General features: G+C 42.0%; 1 protein-coding gene across 5 annotated transcripts in view; it reads right to left on the minus strand.

The window, feature by feature from the left end:
- The window catches only part of FMNL2 (formin like 2), a 333014-nt gene that overhangs the window by 18260 nt on the left and 287089 nt on the right, over positions 1 to 27665 (minus strand). For all 5 annotated transcript variants that reach the window (XM_061437865.1, XM_061437829.1, XM_061437860.1 and 2 more), the window contains 8 exons: positions 19487 to 19561; positions 14873 to 14983; positions 11920 to 12069; positions 9840 to 9941; positions 7611 to 7923; positions 7060 to 7272; positions 2012 to 2136; positions 1246 to 1448 (listed from right to left, as the gene is read on the minus strand). In XM_061437865.1, coding sequence (XP_061293849.1) covers positions 1246 to 1448; positions 2012 to 2136; positions 7060 to 7272; positions 7611 to 7923; positions 9840 to 9941; positions 11920 to 12069; positions 14873 to 14983; positions 19487 to 19561 — 1292 coding nt within the window. The remainder of the gene's footprint in view (positions 1 to 1245; positions 1449 to 2011; positions 2137 to 7059; positions 7273 to 7610; positions 7924 to 9839; positions 9942 to 11919; positions 12070 to 14872; positions 14984 to 19486; positions 19562 to 27665) is intronic.

Here is a 27665-nt window from a genome sequence, read left to right on the forward strand (position 1 = left end):
CCTCCTTCCCATCTGGTCCAGCTCATGGATGAGCTGATGTTTACAGCAGGCTGATGTCTACAGACGTGCACATGCCCCCGGGAGCTGGCTCCTGACTATGCATCAGGGACCTTCACTGGTCCTTCCTGGAAACCCGGACCATGACCGCCACACTCAGTTTTCAGGCTATCAGTAGCCCCAAGCCTCTGGAAACCAGCAATAAATGGCAGTAGGAAAAAGCAGAAGGAAGGCTGAACGTCTGGTGGTTAAGTGGCTCAAGGACATTTTTTAGGCATGTGAAATCCTACTAATTAAAGAGATACAAATTATACGCACGATTACAGAATATCTGATGAACTCTGTAAACGATTTCAATTAGATCAGCAAGTCTGGGATATTTTTCCTTGTGTTTAGGAAAAATGCATCCAAATGCCTATAATAAATGGATGTTTTGCTTAAATGCTTACATCCATTTAAAGAATACCAGCTCTTTGTGGACATATGCTCAATGTGAACTAAAGAAGTATGTGCTACAACCTCTGTTTTATTCTCTGGACAAACTCTGTTCAGCAAAACAACAGAATTACATTTAATCATGACAAGCAAAATAAATATAGATTAAAAACCATAATGCATATTAGCTTTCAGCACCAGAAATCAAAACAGAATCTCTGATCAAAATTTACAGAACATCAATGACAAATTAGTTCCTAAAACATCTAATAACATCCTTATTATATTTGAAAGTTACCACAAGTGAAAGAGTAGAAAGATTCTTCTCACAGAAGAGTAAGTAAAACCAATGCCATCTCTGCAGTTCACGGATTAAAAAAAAGAAAAAAAGAACTAAACTTGGTTTAAAATGTTCGGAAAGTGCTAAGCAGCAACAGGAATCACATTCCTATTGTTATGAATTAAAATATGCATCTGTATCCTATTTGCATCTGGCATTGAGTTGAATCATTCCACAAATGCCATCAAATTTGTACTCAGCAAATCTGGATAAAATTCAGATACTCCACAGAAAGTGACATTTTCTCCCTTTTCTTATCATCTGCAATACTTCCCTCAACTTTCCTTTTATGTAAGTGTTGCTGTCGGCATATATAAGACAGCAGACCAAGATAATAAATGATGTCACGATCCAATTGTTGTTCTTATAAGACAACTACTCATTCTAATACGGCACCCCCATGGGCCATTTCTGGTCCATCATTTTATCCTAAATTTACTAGGATATAATCTTCCTGAATGCCCTGAACTTACACATGAATAGCTTTACATATCTCTTCAGCAGTCTTTCCAGCTTTCCTTAAAGTGATGGCAAGATTTTTAGCCCTATTTGCTTCTAGTAATGTCACTTTATTCGATCCTTTCTGTGTTATCTTCTGTTTGCTTGAAGAAAGATCAATGGCAGGACCTTGGGCTTTTGTCTTAAATATTTCCTCAAATTCATCCACATTTAAATCCTGGGGTGGAGAGGGATAAGCAAATTAGATTATACTTAAAAACGAAGTCAGGAAGCCACAATTTGGAGAGTCTCTTAAGCATCAAAAGGGTTACTTTTTCTACCAAGTATAAAACTTGTTTTTGGCCATGGCTTAACTCTATTTCACTATTTGGACAACTGATTCCAACCAGTTAATTCAACTGCCTTTCAATTACTGGCTTGTAGGGATGGCCAGCACAGACCAAAGCTATCTACCAAACCAACTAGTGGGTGTGATTATTGAGTCCTTTTTTATTTACAGTTCAATAAAAGGTTTTTATGCCCTTTTATAAATTAAGGGCAGAGATTGTGTCTCTTGTCACATACAGTGAATATGTTCAAAACTATTCCATTTTAATGTCACTTGTTAAACACAGTTTTAGAACCACCTTATAAAAGAGCATTCAATTTTATTCTCCTTTTCTTCTCTTATATCGAGACACTTAAAACACTAGCTTTTTGAAATGTTCCGGTTAACACAGCACCCATCCTGGCTTTGCTGCACAGAGAAGGTCCCTTGTTTCTAACCAATGAGAAAGATACCTCCAGAATTCGTTCGTCATCAATTTCGTTGAAGACTGTGCCATTGATCTGGTTTGGCTTCAGGGCAACCCAGTTAAAAACTGGCATTCTGAATTTCGTCTTGATTGGCTTCTTAATTTTCACAGCTACAGAGGTCAAAGAGAATGCAATGAAGATTCCACCAAGACCCTTGAGAACAATCAGACAACAGTCCTTGCAGATGACACTCTAACCCTGGAGGAAGACTGGCAAGAGGTGGCCAGATGTTTTTAAAATGGAAAATGTCATACAACGCTTTGGGCAGAGCAACCTGAGGTCTTCATTTGGCTGACTGATACAAGAGCGTGCTAAAGAGGCCTAAACCCTGGGCTTTTTACTTGTATTTATTGTTTTAACGTAGGCAACTGGATGGCTGAAATAGTCACAGTGTCAAGACAATGCTTAGCACAAAGTGTCGGGGAGTAAAAATTATTCTTCATGTTATTTGATAGCAGAGAGGGCAAATACCCTGTGTCACTTGGTTTGACATGCATGAACGTGAGTGTAATTTTGACATCCTAAATTTCTGGCTCTTGAACATTTATTTAAAAAAAAGAAAAATCTTCAGTGATGATCAGAGGCTGCAGATAGTATCTGCCTAAACCACCAGGAATGAAAGGTCCAGAAGGCTGCCTTTCAGCCACAGCAACACAACCCTACGGATGATTCCAAAGGGATTATACTGGCTGCTGAGTTATTCCAAACAGACTAAGGGCTGTGCAAGTCCACAAACAGAAAATGTGTAAGAAGACAAAAAGGGTACTTAGAAATGGGGGTTTGTGTTGCTTTTGTGAAAAGGGCTGCAGTCTCTGCCCCCTCTTTCAAGGAGCAACGTCTCCCCAGGAGTCAGCTACCTGCAACTAGAAGGTAAGAATGCACTCATCAAAAACACTGGAAACCTCTTAATAGAAAGGGTTCTATCTCTGAGGGGATGGGGGCGGAGGGGTGCTAACTCCTCTTACTTTGGGGAAATAAGCTCAAAAAGATAATCCACTAAAAAGTCCATAAATTAACTGCAGAACATAAAGACGTCTTCCTAAACCAACTAGCTATGAATATTCACCTTCCAAGTCTGTCTCAGGATGCACACCACACTACGTGGGAAGAGAGGGAGAAGAAGTTCAGTCAGTGCAGAATAAAAGAAACGTAACACACAAGTGGGCTTTTACCTGGCTGCCCGCCTGACTGCAATAAGGGGGACAGACAGTGCCTCTCGTTCCTCCAGAGTTACGAAGGCCACGGAAACAGCAGGAATGTCATCTGACAGATCCACACAAAAGCATGCAGGGACACAGAAACACAGCTTTCGCCAACCAGGCCGTCCACCCCCAGATGCGACACCTTAGCCCCCACTGCCTGCTGCTGACCGTGTTTGTCAGTGCTGCCCAGGAAGAACCATGTCTGCCAGGGGACGAAGGACCAGCACTTCCTCTAGTCTGGCGCCTCAACAAAGTTCAGGGAGAAGAGGTAGGGGTTGGGGGCAGGTTGCACCTTCCTGTCATAACCTGAGGCAGCCAGGTCAGCATCACCTGTTCCCATCATCCCTCCAGGCCACAGGACACTCCCTACAAGTCACTCCATGGGCAGCCATCCCACTTCTAACTCTTTCAGCAAGATTAGGAATAAGCCTGAGATCAGAGCACAGGCGAAAAAAATGTTCTCTTCAGAAAGAGACCCTGAGGAGTTGGGGAAGGGGGATGAGGTTAGCAGAGGAGGGGTCATTAGGTGACCATGTGCATCATGCTCCCAGTGTTCTGGCTCTAGAAAGTGGCTGTGTGTTGGGGGTGGGGTGGGGAGTGGTGGTGTTCTGTGGAGACAGTTGGGCCCCAGGTGGAGGGGATGCCCAGCACCCAGCTTGCCCTTCTTCTGGGGAGGAGCTTGTTTCTCTCCCTCAGGATAAATCTAAAACCCTTCCGGAGTTGAGGCCCTGAGATCCAACTATGAAAATAAAACTAGAAAACAGTCCTCTGTCCAAGGAGAAAGGAACATGGTGCCTGAAGTCCAGGATGTCTGCCTAATGGGCCATAACCTCTTATACAGGTTCAACTAAAACACGGGTAGCCCTGGAACCACAACTGCCAGCCAGCACCGCGCCTCCCCACGGACACAGAGCAAATGCAATGGCTCGATGGGAGATGGGGGGATGTCACGGCACAGTGTGACCCACGGGGACACATGGCAGACACTCAACACACTCAGGGAGGAGCAACCTACAGAAAAGCTTGATGGGCCCGTCTTTTGTGGAAGCAGAGAGAACAAAGAAAATACAGAAAAAAAAAATTAGATATGGTTAGCATCCAGCGGCTCAGCAGTTCACATACTCTTAGCAGAGAATTCCACACTTCTGGGACACATTTCACCAGGCAGCGCAGAGCCAAAAATTCATTTCCATTCAGGCCTGCCTTAAAGACACACTTACTATTTTTTTTTTTTTAACAATTCTTTTTTAGAAGAGAGGAAAAGATGATTTCATTACAGTGGTCCCAAACATCCATATTGACCTGGTACCAGGTATTCCATAAGATCTTAACAATTTTTTTTAACAAAAAAAATAATCAGCTGAACTCCCAATTCTCATTGTGAAGTTCGAAAACACATTCTTCCAAAGAGACAGCAAAGGTTACAGACTACCCAAGGGCCTGTCATCAATGATCTGACCGAGAAACAGGAACCAGATTGATCCAACAGATTTCAGGAGCCATGCCTTACACTTTGAATGCATGCTTCACACTAATAATACTTTCTCTATAAAATGCAAAGAAAAATCAACAAGATAAACTTAGGGACCTCCTCCTGGTCCCCTGACTTGGTCGCCAAGAACATATTTGCTGATTGCCTACTGAAGAAATAAGACATCCAGTTGCCTGTAGATCCAGGAGCCTAGTGATGTCACAGGTCTCTGGCTTCCTGGGAGTCCTTGGCGAATCATCTCAGCTGTCTCTTGGCTCTACGGGGACATCCTGATTCTGTCTGACCTCCTGGTTTCAGAAAGAGCGTGTTACTGAACACAATGGCAAAGCGGCCAGTAGCCCAAAGCAGCCCACAATATGGGCTACAACCACTAAGTATTAATGGTCAAATTAAGGCCGAGTACTGAAAAGAGATTAAAGGCCTTGTAGAAACTGCCTGATCCCAAGCTATCAAAGACTCATAAGGATCTCATAATCCTTACATCTTGATAAACAGAACATCTTATAGCTGTTTAGTGGATGCTCATGGCACTAAAGAGGAGTTTCTTCAGTCCCACATCCAGTCCTTCAAACTGCACAAGAAAGGGACAACCTCCAAATGCAGCAACCCTGACAGGAGCCGTGAAAGATCAGCTGAACACAGAGTCTCACTGTAAAAGTGAGGCAAATCAACAGAGCCAACAAATTGCAAAGACGAGGTAGGAGGAAGAACCCAGGCAAAACATTTAACCTGAGAGGCCAAGACTCATTCAGCACGGAGCCCTGGACCTGCACACCTCAGCCTCTTGGCTCTTCTCTCGGCCACGGCAGTTCGGAGGTACAAGTCGGAGCCCAGGTGAATGGAAGTGGAGGGTGTATGCACATTAGGTTCTGCCAGAGAGAAAGAAGCAGAGCCAAAGGAGCGACGCCGGGGTGACACATCTCACGGTGAGCGCTCCTGGTGCACTCATCCCCGGGCCTGGGTGCGCACGACAACGACAAGCTTCCACAACAGCACTGAAAACAGCCTGTTGATGGAATAGACTCCTGTGGTTCCTTAAGAGGTTTTCTGTTTGCTCGTGTTTCAAAATCCAACAGTCTCACTGTGACACTCCTTTAACTTTTGTCCTTCAGAAGCAATAAAAGTTCTACAAGAAAGCAGCAGACGAGGAAGATCTTCAAAGGTTGAAATAAGTCACTGGTTTACTGTCAACATGACTTTGAACAGGCATCTTGCATGACAGTTTTATATGAACAGGGGTGGAAGTAAACACCACAGATTTGATGTAGAACAAGTTTGTTATGGGTGGTTTGCCGGTGTTGAAAAGGGCTTTAGTCACTAGGATGAATTAGTCTTAATGACCGGCCAGTCCAGCTGCCGATGGCACAGGCAGGCTAAGAGAGGGAGGCTAGGAGATCGCCTATAATTAAGACTATCGTTTAGACTTGGGGCGAAAGGCTCTGAAAACCACTGCAGCCTTGGAAATGAGACCACTAGAGTGCTAGTTCATTGGAAATAAGAGACCTCACGAAGGGACTGAAACGGATGAGGAAGCAGAACTATCCAGTGGTAAAGGGATGGCTCCACAACGCTCAGAGAAATTCCAAATGGCAGGGAAAACGCTCTGACTGGGAAAACAGCTTGCAGTATTTTAGAAAAGAGTAAAAATTCCTTTTCATGAGTCAAAAATAAGAACTTAAGATTTCAAGACATTAGAGCAATTTTCCTTCTCTCAAGCCACACCAGCCCGGCCTTACTTGTGATGGGGGAGGAAATCCACACCCTGTCCTGGCAGCAGGAGCACCCCGTGCATCAACAGGAAGCATCAAAGGCAAGAAGATACTGCTCGTGGGACATTTCCCTTCAAAGCTTAATTTCACTATAATGAATTGTGATGTCCTCAAATGCTCAGAAGAAATGCCTGGAAGCCCACATCAGACAGTTACACAGAAAGGCATCTTCCTCTTTCGCAGATGCCACTGAAAATACCTTCAAAGAAAAGAGCCGTAAGCACTGGAAGCACACATGCCGTGTCAGAGCTTGGATGGTCCTGTTTCCTGAGCCCCTAAAGATCCCTAAGAAGGTAACCTGTCTCTTTTCCCTTCTCTAGGTGGAGAGAGAGAAGGTGGGAAGACAGCAGGAGATTGGAACTTCCACAACAAAGGCTATTGAGAGAAAAATGCCACCCCTGAGTGACAATTTCCCCTCTAGTGGCTATATTAGCGGAAATGGTCTTACATTAAGAGGAAACACGTGATTTTAGAAGAGACCTGGAATTGAAAAGAATGCCTCTAACTCTCTGGAGGTAAGACAATCGACTCTCCGTGTTAAGTATCTGGTTCTTAAATCTGTGCTCTTACCTGCTAATCCTGAGTTGAAAACCACTGTGGGTGAAGACGTCCCAGGCAGCGGGGGTGCAGAAGGAGGAGGTGGGGGTGGTAAGGGAGGAGCAGGCAGGGTCTCAGCTGCAGGACCTGGGAGAGGGGGCGGGGGAGGAGGTGGAGGCGGGGGCGGGGGAGGAGGTGGAGGCGGGGGTGGGGGTGGTACAGGTGGTGTTGCTGGGCCATTTTGCACTGGCAAAAGAAAAGAAACAAATGGGCTTTTAAAACAGAGGAATGGTTTCTCCTGCAACATGCCATGTGTACATAAAATAACTGAAAACAAAACACTGAAAAGGATAAATGCCTTTTTTTTTTCCAGATTACAAAATGTCCTCAGTGACAAATGGGGAGTATTCTACAACATACGAAATGAAAGACTTACAACTTTAATCTCAAAATGTAAACAGTTTTTAAAAATAAATACAAGAGCATGCAAACAAAAGCAGACAGAGGACATAAATTAATAGTAGGTAAAAGAAGAAATACAAATATCCCAGTACGACCTCAGTTCTCCTGCCAAGGCTTCTTACCAGCTTCAGGTGCATCTGACGACAGAGGTAGTGGTGGGGGAGGAGGAGGCAAGGGTCCCGAGGAGGGGGCCCCCATTACTGGTCCCACGAAGTTACCCACCGCCACTTCGGACCCTGTGGGCAATGTGCCAGAAGCCACGACAGGGAGTATGGCGATGTCCCCATCCCCTTTCTTCTGAATTTTAATGGTCCCTTGTTTCTCCAGCTCATGAATCTTTTTTTCTAGGGTAGACTGTCTTTGAATGGCTTCTTCTTTCTCTTTGACCATTTTCCTTAATGTGTGAACCTGGGTATTTGCATCTTTGTAGATTTCCTGCAAAAGAGGCCATGGTCAAGAGTTTGTCTTCACGTGACATCCATACGTATTACCATTAGATTGGCAAATTGAAGGTAAAGAAAATGGAAAAAAAAAAAAAAGAAGCAGAAGAAGAAAGAAAAAGGATACTTATATATATAGAAAGTCTATGGAATTTGGCCAGAACCTATCAAGTCTCATTGTTATCAACTGTTCACTGGTAATGCATGCAATACATGCGTTCTAGCAATTGTTACTGTTAACGTAGTTCTTTCCTTTAGTAAATATAGCTAAGTCAGTTTTCCCCACAGGTGAAGAGGAAAAGGGCAGAGGTAATCCAAAAATAATTTTATAGTTGACTTGGGAATATCCTGAGGGTATTCTGATAGTACAGCATGTTTTCCTTTTAGTTCTGTTAAAATTTAACTGTAACTCCTAGATACATATCAGCTAACAGCAGACAAAAGGTCCCTATATCAGACTTGGATAGAAGTCAGACTGGGATTAAAAATCTGCAAATCATGGAATAATCCACTCATGAGTAACCAGGGGCTGACTGTTTTGAATGGATATCTCTGGCCTTCACAATGCCCCCTTGACCAAGCTCAGTCCAGGACAGCAATTGTTGTAACATTTTCGCTTTGGTAATGCAGTTAACAAAACAGTCCAGTGCTGCCCTCCACTAATTACTTATTTCTGTCTAGGTTCTTAGCAGAAAACAAAGAAGTCACGACTTTTAATTCAAAGGCTGTCCTGGTTCCTTTTCTAAGGGGCCCACAGAGGCTCCAGTGAAAGGATTTTATGGAACTCACTCTCTGGGCCTGACACACGTGATCTCTCACCACAAACCTCTAGCAGGCAGGGAAACATTCTTCACACCCTGTCTATTATTAATAATCTGAGAGTCTGAACTTGAATTGAGTCCATATGCTACAACTTTGTCTCCATGGTGTGCCAGAAAACAAATTTCCTAGAGTTAACTGTAGGACCTGTCAGAATATCAAGCAATGCACATAGACATGATAACCATCGCATAAAATGTGCCATGTCATTAACGGGGGCATAAAAGCCAGCCATTTGCCTAAAAGCCTTCCAGCCATTTTGGTGTTTTTATGTTCAAACACATGGATGGTACCCCATAAATACCTGACCTGTAAATAAAAACAATGCTAAAGCCAAACAAAATAGCTGGGATTATCTGATAATAAAAGATTGATTTTACTTTTGCCTTTTTTCTTTCTTTTTCTTTTTTGGTAAATGCCAGGAGGTCTTGCCTGTGTTGTGATTTCACTGTTTCCAAGGCAACCACCAAATCTGGTTTCAAGCAGAAGCAAAGCAAGAAATACAAAGAAGTTCAAGGTCTAATAAAAATAAATAAGTGGCATGAATTAAATCCATGCTGTTTTTCTTTTCAACCAAATGGGTGATCCACAGAATCCACTCAGACTTGTCCAGATGGGAAAACATTGTTGCTCCCAAAACCTGTGATAAGAAACTAGTGAACCCCTAGTATCTGACTGCACACAAATATGAAGACATACTCTCACTATGAGTTACTTTCAAGTTTCACCTCTGAAATGCTTCCAGCAAATATGCTACATCCAGGCATCCCTCTGCCGTGACCATGTACGTGAGCATGCTAAGTCGCTTCAGTCATATGCAACTCTTTGCAACCCTGTGGACTGTAGCCCACCAGGCTACCTTGTCCATGGGATTCTCCAGGCAAGAATAATGGAGTGGGTTGCCATTTCCTTCTCCTGGGGATCTTTCCAACCCAGGAACTGTACCCATGTCTCCTGCATTGGCAGGCAGGTTCTTTACCACTGGTGCCACCTGGGAAGCCCATGACCACATCTGGGTTCTGTCTACTGGGTTAAAGCCAGAGCTGGTTCCCGACAATGCCCATCTGGGGCAGCTGCCACCATCACACTTACTCGAACAACATCCAGCTCCTTGTTCCTCTGCATGAGCTGCTTTTCCAGTTCCACAATCTTAGACATGGCTTCATTCTCTGTATCCTGCAGTTTTTCCGACAACTGTCAAGTTTCGAAAGGAAAGATGTGTCATGACACAGGATCATTCTGACCAGGTCATCGGTTTTCAGAAAGCAGAGCTCAGAGACATGAGGTGCCCCTCAGAGTCCTGCACGTGTACCCCAAGTCGTTTTCTGAAATTGTTAATATTTATAAGATGGGCCTGAATACAAACTTGTTTCTAACAGGAATTCATTTACAAGGGACCCTTAACAAAACTCATGTGTCAGCTCCTTAGTGCTTCCACATACATAATGTGTCAATCTCCATTCCTGCAGGGGCCAGCAAGGGCAGAGAATAGTGGGTGAGGGAGGTGGACTGGTCACCTTTCCCTCCCTAAGAAAGGGCTATTAGGCAAAAGTTCTGAAAACTGTTGACTGAGAAAAATTGGTTCTGTTGAGTTATCGGTTAAAAAAATACCACTGCTTGTTTTGACCTAAATTATCCCCAAAATAAAAGACATTTTTGACATGCTTCGTTGCTCAGTCGCGTCTGACTCTTTGTGACCCGATGGACTGTAGCCCACCAGGCTCTTCTGTCCATGGGATTCTCCAGGCAAGAATACTGGAGTGGGTTGCCATTTCCTTCTCCAAAGGATCTTCCAAACCCAGGGACTGAACACATGTCTCCTGTGTCTCCTGCATGGCAGGCAGATTCTTTACCCACTGAGTCACTGGGGAATTTCAATAATAAAAGTCATTTTGGAGGGGTAGTTCAAATAAACAGGTGGTTACTACAATAGCAGGTTATTTAAGTAGGGTCATGCAGTGCTGGCTGAGGCTTCAGAGAAAGATGGGATGAGCCATCAATGAAACAGTTACTACATAAGGCTCTAAAACTGGGTGACTTCTGATTCCTTACATCTCACTGAGAATAACAACAAGTAAAGAAAATCAGAGAGGAATGATGATGAGGGAGAGTGGAGATTTACTGCTGACCAGGTTAAGAATACAAGATTGGGGTGGTCAAAAAGTTCGTTTGGGTTTTCCTGGAACATCTTATGGAAAAACCCAAACAAACTTTTTGACCAAACCAATACATATTTTAAGAGAAGAGACAAAAAGAAAAAAAGAAAAAGGAAGAGCCTGTAAATTCTCTTCCTAAGCAGGTGCCAACTGAGTCAGCACAGCACTTAATAAAGGGAGGGGTCTTGGCAACTTGGCCATGAAAATTCCCCTTTTCAGACAGATGGGGAAAAGGAAATGACATGGAGCACACACATATGAAGACATACTAGGAAATGCAGGGGAAAATAAATGGACTGTTCAGAGAGGAAAAACCACATCTCTCCAAAGAGACACAATTCATTTCACAATCAAGGGCACTTTCAATCAGAATTCAGCAAAAGAATCTGGTCTTCACAGTGTTTGGGTTTTCAAGAAGTACCATATTCCTGTTCATTATACTGAGGGGACACTCCTTGAAAGAAATAGGTATGTGGGAAAATTTGCTGATTTCCTTGAAAATGCTACTGTTGTGATGAATCTATTTAGAACCTAAGGACCCATGAGGCAGGAAAGTGAAGAACCACATCATAAGGTCACTGGATCAGCCTGTCCATGGCTTACGTGGACACGTTTGGTACAAGGTACTCATGTTCAGAAGAAAATACTTCACCAAACCAAAATGTTTGAATTGCATTTCCTCCCAGGTAATGCCAATCTTCTTCTTTTTTTTTTTTTTTTTAACACCATCCTGTAATGCTTCTGTGCTCATAACTAAAAGGGAAATCTGGATGCAGCAGAAAACTGAGCAGTGAATGAAGGCAAGGCAGTGAGTTTCACTTAGTTGTAAGTAACACACCTGCCTTCTTTGAAAGAGCCCAGAATGGCTTCAGGTTGCTTTCTAGCTCAAGTTACAGCTCATTCCTAGACTCCCCATCCTTCTGTTTGCTGTCATAAAAGCCATAAAAGCTAACATCTATTCTGTTTTGCACCTAGCCAAAACGTTAGCCATTTTTCCTTTTCTGAGAGGTAGTTACATGAGAGATGTTTTCTTCCAGTTCCTCCACCCTCTCCAAGGCTGCATTCTTGGTTTCGGCATCTTCCAGAAGAGCTCCCACATCAAACACGTTGTCCAGGTAAGCCTGAATCTGTACCTGCAATTTGTCACTCTCCGTGTGCTTCAGCTTCTAAAAAACAAAATGCAAGAGAACATGGTGTTAGGATAATTGTCAAATAGAACATAGTTACCCAACAGCCTACATATTTTTGTTTGTTCCTTCCAAGGGAGGGTTTTCTATCTCATCCTCCTTAAGAGAACTCTGGAGTAATCATCTAAGAGGGTATCATCAGATTACTTTCTGGAGCTTACCCTCTCCCAAATATACACACATTTCCCCCTAATCCTTCCTGTAGATAGATTTCCCATGCAGATATATTTCAACGTAAAACATTTTTGATGCAGGTGAAATCAAGATAATAGAAAAATCATAAGGGAACAGCAGTCACAAGTAACATAAACCCCAAGGGGTGTCTGTGTGGTAGAAGAGATTAGAGTGGGTGGTATCTTGCCTGGGTAGTGATGATAGTTCTGGTTGGGGGTGAGGTTGGGAGGCGGGAAAGACACTGATAGAGTATCTTAGCCTTGGGGACTATTTTGGCACTAATTGCTTGAACATATCCTCCATAATTAGATGACTAAAACACTTGCCCAACATGAGAAGCTCATGGCTCTCAAAGCACAGATTAGGAAGCGTTCTGCCATTCTCAGCATTCTAGGGTCAGGCATCCCAAAGGAAGTCAACCAGCTCTAAGGTAAAATTAGAGGTCGAGTAATAAATCAGTCCATCTTTTTTACAAGTACTATAATTCATGTCTCTCCCTAGGGAGCAAGTGAGTGGTTACAATAATATCTGGCACATGGATGATGCCAGTAGACAGTTACTGAACAGATAATGGTGACTTTCAAGGCTGGGTTTTTGTAAACTAATGAAGCATTTATTATATGCTTACATTACTCTTATAACCACTTCTCTCTATCAAGGTTCAGCACCAACAAGCCAGGAAGTTAGAGAAACAGAGTTTTGGAAATAATCTTACACTTTTAAGAGGAATTCTGCTCTACAAATAAAGTCTCAGGAAAATGGATTTTTCTCCTGGGTCTAATCTAGAATTCTACATCTTAGCTGTCTCAAAGAGAATATGTTCTATCTTAGTTTACAAAAAGAAAAAATTTCTGAATAAGGGCAAAGTCTAGAAAAGAAATGAAGCAGCAGCTTAGTGGGATTCTTCACAAGATTCACAGTGAGTAACAGGTGCTGATGGCACTACCTGTCATATTCTGTAGCCTGAAATGAGCTCTGTGCAGCCATCACAAAACTGAACCCAAAACACCATTAGCAATATACCCAACTTTCACAATATTGCTACTCTCAAAGAATGCAGAGAAAGAGAATAGACAAACCATAGTTCAAAGCAGGAAAAAACTATTGAATACAATGTGCTGTCAAATATATTAGTGGGTCTTTAACAGGAAAGAAATTTAAACAAACTTTTCAATGGAAATCTTTCATAGCTCCACCTGAGTAGTCATGTACGGATGTGAGAGTCGGACCATAAAGAAAGCTGAGTGATGCAGAATTGATGCTTTCGAACTGTGGTGCTCAAGAAGACACTTGAAAGATCCTTGGACAGCAAGGAGACCAAACCAGTCAATCCTAAAGGAAATCAATCCTAAATATTCATTGGAAGGACTGATGCTGAAGGTGAAGCTCCAATACTTTGGCCACCTGATGCTTAGAGCTGACTAACTGGAAAAGACCCGATGAGAAAATTGAAGGCAGGAGGAAAAGGGGTAACAGAGTATAATATATTTGGATGGCATCATCAACTCAATGCATATGAGTTTGAGCAAACCCCAGGAGATGGTCAAGGACAGGGAAGCCTGGTGTGCTGCAGTCCATGGGGTCACAAAGAGTCGGACATGACTGAGCAACGCAACAACAACAAACCTGAATGGAGTCTTTAGACAACATTAGGCCAGTCTACTCAAGGGCAGCCTAGCTGGTCTGAGAAATAAGGCCATGAGCTCAAGAGTAACCAACTCAGCGATTCTACCTTTCAATAAACTGAGGGTACCATCAGTGTAGTTCTCTGGCTTCACCCTTAACAACAATGAACTCTCCAGGTGAAATCTGGAGATGTCCAAGGGAATTACTTCTATTTTCTTCATTTCTAGAAACAGCCTTGAAACTGAGGTCAACAATTCTTACCCTATTGCCAGCAGTCTTTCAAATTCAGGTGAATCATTCCTTAAGCAGAAGGGAAAACAAAACTGCCTGTGTCAAAGGACATCTGTGTACACACAGTTACTTAAGTCTATTTATGATTTTCACATCAACTTTGTTCCTAAGGGGAAGCAATTTCAGGGAACCAGCTAAGCACTTCTGCAAGGGAGCAAGAAAAAGAGAAACTTTAGCTCTCTCTCCTCCTAAGAACTAAAAGCAGAATTTCTAAAGCCACAAACACTTTAAGCAGAATTTAACAGCTACACAAGGAAGTCTCTAGTGTCCATTTCCTCATTATTTTTTGATGCTCTAAGCATTTATTCATCACTTTATGGTAGCCTTCATTTGACTCCCCCTGCCCAGATGGAGTCCCTAGAGTAACTAAGAGCACACAGTGCCCAAGAGACCTGATGAAGGGTGCAGCAAGACTTGACCCAGGCAGAGCTCAAAAGCAGAGGAGAGCTGCACCAAGGCTCCAGGAGGTACTAAATGCTGTTGACAGAAGACAGTGTCAAGTCCCAGGAGACCTGCATGGATCCAGCTTCCCTGACAGATCACATTGCTCAGACGGGTTCCTTTAACTCGCACTACAACACCTGATTGCATAGAGCCTTAGGTGATCTTTGGTCATTATGGAAGTGCATCTTTGAGGGTCCATCATAAATCAAGTCTCATCTTAGAACCAAAGCTTAACAGCTATACTTACATCCAAGTATTCGTCCAGGCCTAATTTGGTAAATTCATATTGGAGGTGAACTCTGAAATTCATGTCTTCTACTGAGTGGACTACAATATTAATAAACTGCATAGAGGCCACCTGAAATAAAATCGCCAACAGGTTAGAAGAGGTCCAAACTCATTTTCTCAGCATAATCATAGGCATATACTTTCAATTTCACAAATCTAAGCTCATTTACCAATTTGATTTTCCTTTGTTTCACTGGATCTTTAGAAATATTTTACAATAAAAAAAAATTTACGATTTTTAAAAATGCAAAAGTCCCTGTATAGCACGGGGAGCTCACTTTGATGCTACATGATGACCTAGGAGGGTGGGATGGAGGCTCAAGAAGAAGAGGGTATATGTATACATATAGCTGATCCACACTGTATAGCAGAAAGTAACACATTATAAAGCAATTACACTCTAATTAAAAATAAACTAATTAATTTAAAAAGAATTATTTTTTCAATGAAAAAAAATTTTAATGTGCAAAAATGAATAGTAGTACCACAATAAGATATCCCTTCATATCCCCTAAGATGGCTTTAATCAATAAGAGAATAATGAGTGTTGACAAAACATGAAAAAACTGGAACCCTCATCCACTGCTGATGGGGATATAAACTACTGTCAAGCAGCCACTTTGAAAAGCTTGACAGTTGTTCTACATGTTATGCAGAGTTACTGTGTTACCCAGCAATCCCACTTCAAGATACATAATCAAGAGAAATGAAAAAATACATCCAGATAAAAATGGGCACACAAATGGCCATAGTAGCATTATTCATAATAACTAAAAAGTAGGGGAAACAAAAAAATCCCAATGTCCATGAATACATTTTTAAAATGTGATATATGTATACGTAGAATATTATACAACAATGAAAAAAATGAAGTCCTACACGTGCTACAACATGAGTGAACTTGAAAACACTGTGCTAAGGGAAAAAAAAAAAAAAAGCCAGATACAAAAGACCATGTACATTATGATTCCATTCATGTGAAATACTCAGAATGGGAAGATGTGTAGACAGACAGTAGGTTAATAGTTGCCTAGGACTTGGGGTGGGAAAAATAACCACTCGTGGTAACAGAAATTCTTTGTGGGGCAACAAAATGTCCTACTTTAGATTGCAGTCATGATGGTACAACCCTAGGAATATACTAAAAATACACTGAACTGCACACTTCAGATGTGTAACTTGGATGGTATGTTAGTTATATCTCAGTCGTGTCCAACTCTTTGCAACCTCATGGACTATAGCCCGCCAGGCTCCTCTGTCCATGGATTACCCAGGCAAGAATACTGGGGTGGATTGCCATTCCCTTCTCCAGGGAATCTTCCTGACTCAGGGGTCAAACCCAGGTCTTCTGCATTGCAGCAGATTTTTTACCTTACAAGCCACCACGTAAGCCCCAGTTACATCTCAGTAAAGGTATTTTTAAAAAGTCTTATAGGCATATAGAACAACCTAAGTTATTACAGGTACACTGTAAAAAAGTGACAATTATTACAATGAAGAACATTTAAATCATATGCAATCACAAGGTAATCTCTTCTAAAACTGTACTGGGGGACCCACCATACCAACAAAAGAGCAACAGAACTTCTCATCCATTTTTCCGTTTTAAACAACTAACCAGTTTCTATTCTATAAAAGTTTTGGATTTGCTACTTTCTTCCCACAACTGCATCAGTGGCTCTAATCTGCCACAGAGAAAACCTGTCCCCAGTTTAGTAAACAACAGAAACAGAGTTTAACATAGCTATTTTATTTTTAGGTAGGGACAGTCAGTTTATTTATGGGGAAAATCTCTCTCTGATGCTCTCCCTCTATAACCACCCAGAGACTAGAAAGGAGGTGTGACAGAGGGATCCAGATTCACATTTACTCTGCAAACTGCTTCACCCTTCCTCTCTTCCCCAAGCCCTTCTTCCTTTACCTTGTTTAAAGTATTGTTTATCAAGTTAGATTCTTCTTTGAGTATATGTTATCCACTGGGTATCTGTGGAAGACGTGTCAGCTCTCTAGGTTACACAGGACTCTGTTGTGATTTACTACAAAAAATTACTTCAAGTGCTAATTTTGTCACTTTTTTGTTTTCTTTTGCCCACCAAAAAATACTTAGAAAGGTCTTCTGCAACATCTGAAGCATTTATATTATGTTTTAAGGGAATATGTTGTTTGGGAGGTTTGACAACTTAATTGCATTCCCAAGACAGTTTATGAAAAGCCTCATTATCTGGAAAAAAAATATGGCCGGATTTTGGCATTTTTCTGTTACTCTTCTGAAAGCAGGTCTAAATGATCTGTTGAGTGTTATGATATGCCTAAGAGGCAACTCTTTGCTAGATGGCACATGAATTGAGCACACAGTACTGATATACTAGCAGCATCTAAATAAGACTCCCAATGCATATATGTACATGAATAAATGAACTGACAGGAAATATGCTCTCATTTGTCAACAGTGCAGGTGTTCTAAAGGGCTTAACACCATTTATCATTTCAGTAGAAACTCAAATGGCAGAGGGAGCTGGTATGTATGATAAATGAGTGAAGTGGGTCATGTGTAATACAGTAAGGAATGGTGTGGACTGTGACAAACTGGCACGGTTACCTTCAGACTTAACGAATAGGGACTACTTGGCTCCAGCAGCTTATACTCTGTAAGAACAGGGACCAAGCATTACCAGAACTTATTACTTCTCAAGAAAGTCTACAAATCTGTATTTTTAGGCCCAATTTCCAATACTTTTAATGGAAGGACATCACTGTCAGACTAAACTCACAAGTCTGTATGTATGCTGACTTCAGCCTGGAGCTTCCAGTTTGCAACCTCAACTCTAAAGGAATGAACAAGTTCCTCCTACAAAGGCAGAGGAAAGAACCTGGTCACGTGAGCAAGGGCACGGCTTCTTTACATTTTTGTCCCCAGGGCCTTAAACACTCCAACAAAAATCCAAACAACAAGAACTTAAAAAGTCAATGTAAAAGTATTCCTTGTTTCAAATTTATTTTTTTACCTTTTTAAAAAGTATATATACATATGCTTTATGGAGCAGAAAACCTCTATAAAAGACTTCAACCAATACTGTTTTGGGAAAGAGCCAAGGATTAGGATGCATATGAAATTTGAGGACCCAGAAAACATCTTTCAGATAAAAAGGGTTAGAAATCTACAAAACTACAGTCCATGTTTTATAACCACTGAAGCAATTCAAATGAAAACCGCCTAGCGTCGTAAGCACAGGTTTTGGAAAACTTGACAACAGAAGAAGTGAACAGGCTATCTGCTCCAGGCTAGACGGGATCTAGGAAATTAAGCCCAAGTAAAGGAACTCCTGAGGTCCAGAAGATCCTGAGGTCAAATAGACTGGGTCAAAGAAAGCAGACCTGGGTATACTCGGGGGTAACCTGGCTCTGGAAATCCTCTACAGTGGAGTCTACTTTCAGTCCAGGATTAAGACTTAGGTACACAGATTCAGAGGTGCTCAGAATCTTTTGCTTTTTGTCCCTGAGGAAGACAGTTATGATGCTGAATCACAAGTTCTTACAAGCGATTTACCCCGCTAAGGAGAGGGGCAATACCATTGCACCCTCGAAGAATTACTAGAGCTGGTAATCAAGGGAGGAAAACACAAAATCACTGCTGTGTGTTCATTTGGGGATATATACTACCAGGCCTACAAATCAAAGCACTTCAGTCTTGGAAAGCAGTCTGGAGAAGGCCACTGGATGGGGTCTGCAGAAGGCACAATGGTCCAACGCTCCTGGTTTCTGCTTTAAGGATTCTTATGCAGCACTATTGACTTCTCAGGGCTTCCCTGGTAGCTCAGTCGGTAAAGAATCTCCCTGCAGGGCAGGAGACCTGGGTTCAATCCCTGGGTGGGGAAAATCCCGTGGAGAAGGAAATGGCAATCCACTGCAGGATTCTTGCCTGGAAAATCCCATGGACAGAGGAGCCTGGTGGGCTCCAGTCCATGGGGTCACAAGAGTCGGACATAACTTAGTGACTAAACCATCACCACCCTTGACTGCTCAAGCTGGCTCCTGCAGGCATTTGCACCAACTGTTAACTTTCTTTTCACAAATGCATGGCTTCCCCCTTTATGCTATAAACACAGTTGATTCTTGAACAAGATGCCTTTGAACTGTGTAGGTCAAATTTTTTTCAATAACGAAGACTAGGTACTACGTGACCCACAGTTGGTTGAACCTGCAGATGTGAAACCACATAACCAGAGTAACCACATAACCACTGTAAGTTAACAGGAGGTTTTCCCACTGTGGGGAGAGTTGGGAGCCCTCAACCCCCTGCATTGTTCAAGGGTCAACAAAAGCACTGTAACCAATAAATACTTTTGGCCTTTATGATAGGAAAAAAAAAAAAAAACCTGGAGAGAAATGCCATAAAGGTCAAATACAGATGAAGAGAGCAAGTCAAATTTGAATCTATAGCATATAAAACTGTTTCCTATCCTTTGTAACATTATAATACATACATATATATAATATATAAATGTAAGTGGATTTAAGAAATAACTGCTAAATCTGAGTTGGCTTTATTGAATGTAGTACTGAAATAACTCACCATAAAATCTATGTTATTGTCCTCATTCCTGAAATGTTCCATCAACTTCTCAAAGCGTTGTTTTTCTCCACAAACCTGAAACACACATTATCATTGTGCATGTGAAATTCCAAACGTAAGCACTCCAAAATTAGATGCAGAAATTTTAGCACTAATAATTATTTCCAGAACATCTATTTTATCCCCCCTCTCACACGCTGTTTACTTCTCTCCTGTTAGTTAATGCACAAGTAGCAACATGAGCCAGCACCAAAGCTCATCCTCCGTTTCTTACATGTTCTCTTCATGGCTTAAAATTCAAACCAAATGTGCTCTTCTTTCACTGGTCACTTTTTTTGTTGCACCCATCTTTTTAGCTGGCATTCACAATCCCAGAATGTTGGTTATGGTTTTTAAAAAAATGACCACACTTTTCCTTTTTACAAAGTTTACTTTTGAAACAGACATGCTAACAGATTTTTCATAATTTTATAATTATTTTTATAATATTTTATAATTATTTTATAATAATTTTATAATTAAAATAATTTCATAATTTTTCATAATTTTAAATTCCTTGAGAAGCAGATTCAAAATGTGTATATCATGTCTAACATGCCTAATAATTATTTGTATTTATTTTTAATTGATTGATGATTGCTTTAAAATATTGATTTCTGTCATAATAATTTTAAGCATAAACTATAACATAAAAATTTGGGAAGCTATCTAATTCCTTCAAGATGAGGACAGAATTTTGCAGTCATTTTGAAGCAGCACTCCAGAGGCCTGAAATATATGCATTCAGCTCGAATGAATGCTTCTGCTGAACAGGTGAAATAAGCAGATAAAATACTGTGAACTCCAAAGTCCCAATGTATTCTGCATATACGGGGAATTAAAAACATGGAGCTAAAAACACAGTCAAAGAAAGATTTGTACCAAATGACAACAACCCAGAGACTTGTGCCCAAAATCAAAAGATGAACTTTAATTCTTTCAGTGTCTTTGCCTTTTTGTTTTTGGAGCAAAGTACTAAATCCACTAGTTTATTTCCTTACACTTTCAGAAAATCACAACCTGAACACCCATGGGCTCCTTGTTGACAGTAAGACAGTCTTTGGTATTAATATTTTGTGAATTTAATTCAGGTTTCACATGCTTAGTTTTCTGATTCCCTTTGTGATCTTAGAAATAATCAGACCAATCCTAAAGATTTCTCCTAAAATGACATTTCATAATGCTATAATGCACCCATTTAATTCTGTCATGTTAAATTTGACGCAAGTACACACACACCCCCACACCCTTTGGTGAAGAGTGTGTCCAGTGAAAGCAGAAATTTTATGTTGTGCTCCCTACTCTATCCTCAGCACCTACAACAGTGCTAAGCATGTTGTAAATTCTCGATATTTGCTGAATTGCACTGAAAAGAGGATAAACAAGATATTATATTAAAATATTCTTAATGAAACGGTGAATGATCTACTATTGCTCCCCATGATGTTTTACAATAAAACAAGAACCTTTCAGACCTCTGTAAACAGGGACAAGGGTTAACCTTTACTAGTGGTTCCTGTGCCTTAACTGTGTGCTAGGAACACTCAGTAGACTCCCTCCCCTCTGAAAAACTTCTATTCTCATAGTGAGTTAATTTTCTCAGTAGACTAGACCACAGTTTACTATATTCCAATGACAACTCCCCATTTATCTACACCCACTTTAACAAAAAATAATTACAGAAGACAGAGGAACAGTGCATGGGCTGGGTCAAAATGAAGAGAAGCAGGCTCCAGAAGGGAGAGTTTAAAGTGAAACCTTTAAAAGACATACATGTGTGTCCAATTCCACCCTAGAAAGCCCGAGTTAGGAGGCCCAGGCAAGGCTGGTGTGACTTGGGTGGGTACATTTGAAAAGTACTACAGACCATCCTGATGCTGTCCAAAGGCTGAGAACCAAAGATTTAAAAGAAGTCACATTCTGCCCTGGGGCCCACCAGACTCTCTAGAGCATATGCCACAAGTTCCGGGAAACTAAGGCTTATTGAAGGAGATATGGAAGTGCAGGATCAGCTCCCTAGACCAGGACATCAGTCACATATTGTGCTCAAAGACACAAGTGTTCCTAGCCTGCAAAGAAAGCCCAGTTGGTAAAAACTTGCAAGACTTGGTATAGAAAAAGTCAGCCTTACAACTTGAATTTTCCTTAAGAGAAACCTCAACATAAGAACCTGCTTCCCAGCAGGACAGTTTACTTTTATCTGTTTTGGGAGGTGGATATGTTGCAGGGAGAAGTCCACTCTGACTCCACGCTGGAACTATTTTTTTGACTTGGTCTCCATTGCTTTTGTTATAACCATACACAATGGCCTGCCTTAGAGAATCCTGCCTTTCTGCCTGACTGTTAAAGTGCCTTTGTTCAGAACCCTGTCCACCTGTAGATGGGAGGAAGGAAGGAACTAACACATCCCCCTGCCTGAGGCTGCCATTCTAGGAGATACCTTCAAGATTAATGGCTGTTTACTTTGTTTCCTCACCTCCCTCCCCATCTCTGATCCATAAAAGAACGTGGCATCCAGACCCCAACAAGTTGGTTATGCTGAGACATTAGTTTGCCATCTTCTTGGTCAGCCGGCTTTCTGAATAAAGTCGTATTCCTTGCTGCAACACCTCGTCTCTCGGATTCATTAGCCTGTCGTGTGGTGAGCAGAGCAAACTTGGACTCAGTAACACGCAGTGACAGGAGAAAGGAAGAGAGGTGGTTCTGGATGTGGGGACAGCTGCCAGCTTTCCTGAGAAGCAGGCGTGATCAATGCTCTGTTGAGTAGCTCAGCACTCACTGAACCAGGAGAGGCAGCATCCCTCAGTGAACAGTGATGACGAAGACAATTCCTAGGAGGGCAAAATCTTCCAAATCAAAGAATGTCAGAAATCTGGAAAGTACCTTGGGGAACCTGGTGCCCTCAATTCGTGAATGAGACTGACACCTAAACAGACCAAATATCTCCAGCTTGATAAAACATCCACACAGAGGCAAGAACCAGGTTTCCAACTGCCAGCCTGATGTTCCTGCTCTCACACAACCCAGAATGTTCAGATAAATATATTCCATTTAAGATGACAGTAAAAGCATTTCAGAATTATCTGACACCAACAGAGATGGAAAGTGTTATCATTAAGAAGCACAATCACTACATCGGGCATGCACTCAATTATCCATGCACCACAATTTCCCATGGAATTTCTGAAAATAGATGATTCCTAGGGTCTATACCAGGACGCACTGAATGAGAATCTCCATGGACAGAACTAGGAATCTGTGTCTTTAAAAAGGACTCATAACTGTTGGACCAGCAATTAGGAACCAGTGGCTTATCCAGTATTAGACTAGCTGATTAAAGCCTGATCCTTTTTTGGTGGCTCAGACGGTTAAGCATCTGTCTACAATGTGGGAGACCCGGGTTCAATCCCTGGGTCGGGAAGATCCCCTGGAGAAGGAAATGGCAACCACTCCAGTACTATTGCCTGGAAAATCCCATGGACAGAGGAGCCTGGTAGGCTACAGTCCTTGGGGTCGCAAAGAGTCGGACACAACTGAGCGACTTCACTTTCACTTTCATCCTTTTTTACTCCCAATTGTAAACTGGACAGCTACATCATTAACTCCACAACTCATTCAACTTCCAATTTAACTACACATAAAAGAAACACAATTTACTATAACTGGGTATCACAGGAATGAAGCAGGGATTGGCCCACTGTCCCTGCATGGATACAATGAATAATAAGCCAACTCCCAAATAATCAGATTGTGTCCAGAGCATTTAGAAAGTGGATTTTACACAGCTGAAGAAAGCACATGTGGGCAGCAAAGCTACTCAGATTGTTAATAAAAAGATATGGGATCAACTTCAGAACAAGAAATATTATATTAACTTTCAGCTGAATAAAGATCTGAAAAGTCATTGTACTAGACTGGTAGACTGGACTGAAATAGATATTAAGAGGAGCCTCGAATATATGCCTTTCTTTAGAAATTCCTCATTCTGTCAACAGACAAATCCATGCTGAGAACATGTGTTATGAAACAAAAGTATTAAATACCTTTAATCTTTAAAAATAATAGACTTAAACATCTTCCAACTTACAGCTCCTTGGAACTGGGTGCAAAGGATCCAACTGCACCAAACGACACATTGTCAACATAGATGCCAGCTTGGAGAAACCATGAAAGATTGACCACTCTCCTCACCCACTGTAAGAACTAGAAGGGCTTCCCTTATCAGCCCCACCAAGTCACTCTCTGTGAAGGTTTAGCTACACTGCTCTGCTGTCAATCTCAGTTAATGAATTCAGGGTGGTACTTTCTGACATTGTTCCACAGGAACAGTAAGGATTCTCGAGGACCCCATCGTTCCTGCTGGAAATAAAAGGAAGCGTGCAAACCAGATTCACATTTGTTTCTATGTTACTTTAGCAATCATTAAATCAGAGTATACTACAATCCCACAGGAAATGGGAAGACATGTTTGGGGAAGGTTGGTAAAAGTCGTGTTCCACATCAAAGGAAAGTTGTCGTAGCTCCTACAGCTCACATCTGGACCACCCCCGCAAACTTGGTTCAAATAAGATCATCGTGGCTGAACATGCCTCTTCTCTCCTTTGAAACTGGCCTCTTTTAGAAAACTGGTGAGGATGAAAGGAACGAAACACTGATCCCCAGTTATTTTCCAAATCTACAACAGCCTTCATGAGGATGCTCTCAAGGGCTTCATCAAAATGTACAGGACAGCCAGGCGCATGTTTGCATGTATATATTATTGCACATTATAAACTGCTGCATATAACTTCCATCTGCCAACAAAGACCAGACAATCTGAAAACTTCCAAGTAAAACAGTTGTACTATTACAACTGAAACTTGTCATTTCTTGACTTTTCTATTCACTGGTATTTCTCATTTCCCCACTAACTTTGACACCTTCCACCGATAACACAGCCACCAGAGTAGGGAGGGTAGGAAGTGAATTTAAGAGACACAGGCATAGAAGGCAGAGATGGAGAGAAGCCTATTCCGTCAGGAATTAGACTTCTACAGCTAGGGCTGCCAGATAAGAAGTCAACAAGGCAGAAAAACAGTATACACTCTGAAAAGTAGATACTCTGCTGTATACTTAAGAGGCATCTTCATGTATAAGTTATTTATAAATCAGTCCCATGTGAATAAATTCACTGACCCTGATTAACACTGTGTAAGGAGAAAGCACTCAGGCTGGGATCAACCCCAGCCTTGACTGTGAACACAGGCACCACCTACCCATCCCTGTGGGGTCCTGCCTAACACAGCAGCCCTCATTGCACCTTTAAGCTCTAGCACTGGTGAGGGTGATAGGACATGAGAAATAGGTCTGTGGAGTATTAAACAGGGCTTTCCTGGTGGTTCAGATGGTAAATTGTCTGCCTGCAATGCGGGAGACCCGGGTTTGATCCCTGGGTTGGGAACATCCCCTGGAGAAGGAAATGGCAACCCACTCCAGTACTCTTGCCTAGAAAATTCCATGGACGGAGGAGCCTGGTAGGCTACAGTCCATGGGGTCGCAAAGAGTCGGACCATAAAACCTAGGTTATAAGTCAGTACCATTTCTAAGCTACCATGAGCCTGGACAATTCCATGAACCTCCCTAGAATTTGGTTTATTACATCCATTGATTTAAGAGCATTAGATTATATTGTTGGTTGTCAAATCCTTTTTTTAGGAAGCATGAAAGGTTACAGTGATGCCCACCCAGGGATGCATCTCCCACTTTGGGCTTCCCGGGTGGCTCAGTGGTAAAGAATCCACCTGCCAATGCAGGAGACACGGGTTCAATCCCTGGGTCAGGAAGATCCTCTGGAGGAGGAAATGGCCGACTCTAGTATGTCTGCCTGGAAAATCCCATGAACAGAGGAGCCTGGTGGGCTACCTCCATGGGCTCTCAAAAGAGCTGGATGCCACCGAGCACACAGACAACCGGCAGCGCGAGGGGAACACACCCAGGGATGGGGGCCTGTCAGGGACAGGAAGAGAGCACAAGTGAAGTTCCCGAGACTTTCATCCTCGTTTATTAATTCTGTATTATACTGTGTTGCCTGGTAAGATTTATTCCAGGGGGAAAATGTTTCATTGAAAGTTTTCATTGCTAATAAAAGTTGGAAAAAAAATTATCCCACTCGGTATCTTGAAGCTCTAAAACTAATCTAGGCATGGCCATAGAACATGATATTCCCAAGCTGACTGGCCTGGAAACTCTACACAAACCAACTTTAGAGAGATGCTCTCAGCTCTGCAGGCCCCCGAGTACCAAGCTTGAAGGCCAAAGCACCATCTCATGTCATCTGGCTCACTCTGCTTATGAAGTGGATAAATCCTGCCCTGACCAGACACAAATGGCCACACCCAAGACAAGCCAGATCCATTTCACCTTTGAAGCAAAAGCATAGCCCCCTGCCAAAAAACACCTTAACCCTGTCCTCCAACATCTGTGCAGGACATTTCTGAAGCATGTCCCAGATCATTTAGATAAACTGGAGGCCCTGGATGCAAAAGAGGCAGTGGCTTAAAGCATCTCTAAGGGGGGGCAGAGTTTAGGGGGTGATTTCCCTAAAAGCTAATCGTGGAGAAAAGATAGTTTTACAAAAGGTTTGGAATGAAGAATATTATCTCGCTAGCCAGATGTTGCAATGAACAACAGACTGCAAGCCTTCAGCCACCTCTCCGTCCCCCTGAAGGTCACAGACTATCTTTGGTTTCCCCCAGCAACAGCTTCCAGGGAACCACGCCAAGTCTACAGCCAGACTGCGGCCTGACTTACGAGGTGGGTATAAAACATGCTTCTAGGTTACTTGGATAAAAATTAAAGGCCTCTCGCTTAAGTGTTTCCACCTTGCTCTGCTGCCTGGTGCCTGCCTCAATGCTTTCTTTTTCTTTTCACAATAGGCCCCTGTGAGCTGCAGGGCTCCCCACAGAAAGGCACTGTTTTAAAAGCACAGGCTACTATGACAGTTAGACTACCCCTCTCAGGGCCTGCCCAGGAACAAAAGTTTCGTTTTCTTCTTGGGGTCACATGAAGTAAACAGTTAATGCCTCGTTAGACCTAGGAGAAACAAGCATCTCTTACTCTCTGTTGAGAGCATGATTACTGACAACATGGTGACCCAACAAAACCACTTTTCTGGGGTGTTCTGTGGTTGTGAGCATCTAGTATCTCTTCCCTGAGGTGACCAGACATTTCAAACACAGACACCTAATGGCTACCATGACAGCAGCCGACCACTCTGACCTGCTGCTGGCTCTCCCCTCTCCTTGAGATTTAAAAGCGGAAATGTTAATCAGACTCAAACCTTCTGAAATGAAACAACCTGATATCACTCCACTGCAGTAAAAACGAATGAAAGCCAAACAACAGTGTATTCTACAACTGACCCAACCTTCCTTCCTCATAAATTAATGAAACATTTATAATCAACTTTGGGCTGGCAGATGTCTGATTATGAACCAGAGGTTTCATCCATATAATGCTGAACATCCTTGTGAAAACTTCAGTCACTTTTCCAGATGTTTCCAAATACCCAGATGTTTGGCACCAGGCAAAGCATCCAGATGACTGTTTCACTTCCCATGCACATATGTTGCAGTTCTGAACAAAGAATCCTAACATAGAAGCAAAGGGCTAGTAAAATCCCCAGAGGACAACTTGTTGACATACCACACCTTAAATGAGAAATGCATTTTTATCACTCCTCTTAAAAAAAAAGATGGCCTTCATTAAATTCTAGAGAGTGAGGCTCCACCATACAATTCCTCATCAATGACATCTTTCAGGAATATTTCTAATGTCGGACTTGAAATTCTCTGGTTTCACTTGTAAGACTCACATCTCTTGGTCATCAGTAATGATTCGGATTCTTTCAAGGCTTCTATTCCCACAGGAAGACCAAAATACCTTCCAGTTGTTTAAAATGATGGGTTTTTTTAAACTGGCAAATGGCAAAGGCCTCTAGTCATTTCTGGGACAACTTGCCAGTTAGATTCCTCGATAGTAGGAAAAAGTCTAACTCTATGCTTTATCCCATTCATTTTCCCTCTCAACTTTGCTCTTTGAACAGATACACAATTTGGTCAAGTGAGGTGGGCGGGGGGAACGAGAGGGACACAATGACACA

This window comes from Bos javanicus, chromosome 2 (genome assembly GCF_032452875.1).
Source record: "Bos javanicus breed banteng chromosome 2, ARS-OSU_banteng_1.0, whole genome shotgun sequence".
NCBI lineage: Eukaryota > Metazoa > Chordata > Mammalia > Artiodactyla > Bovidae > Bos > Bos javanicus.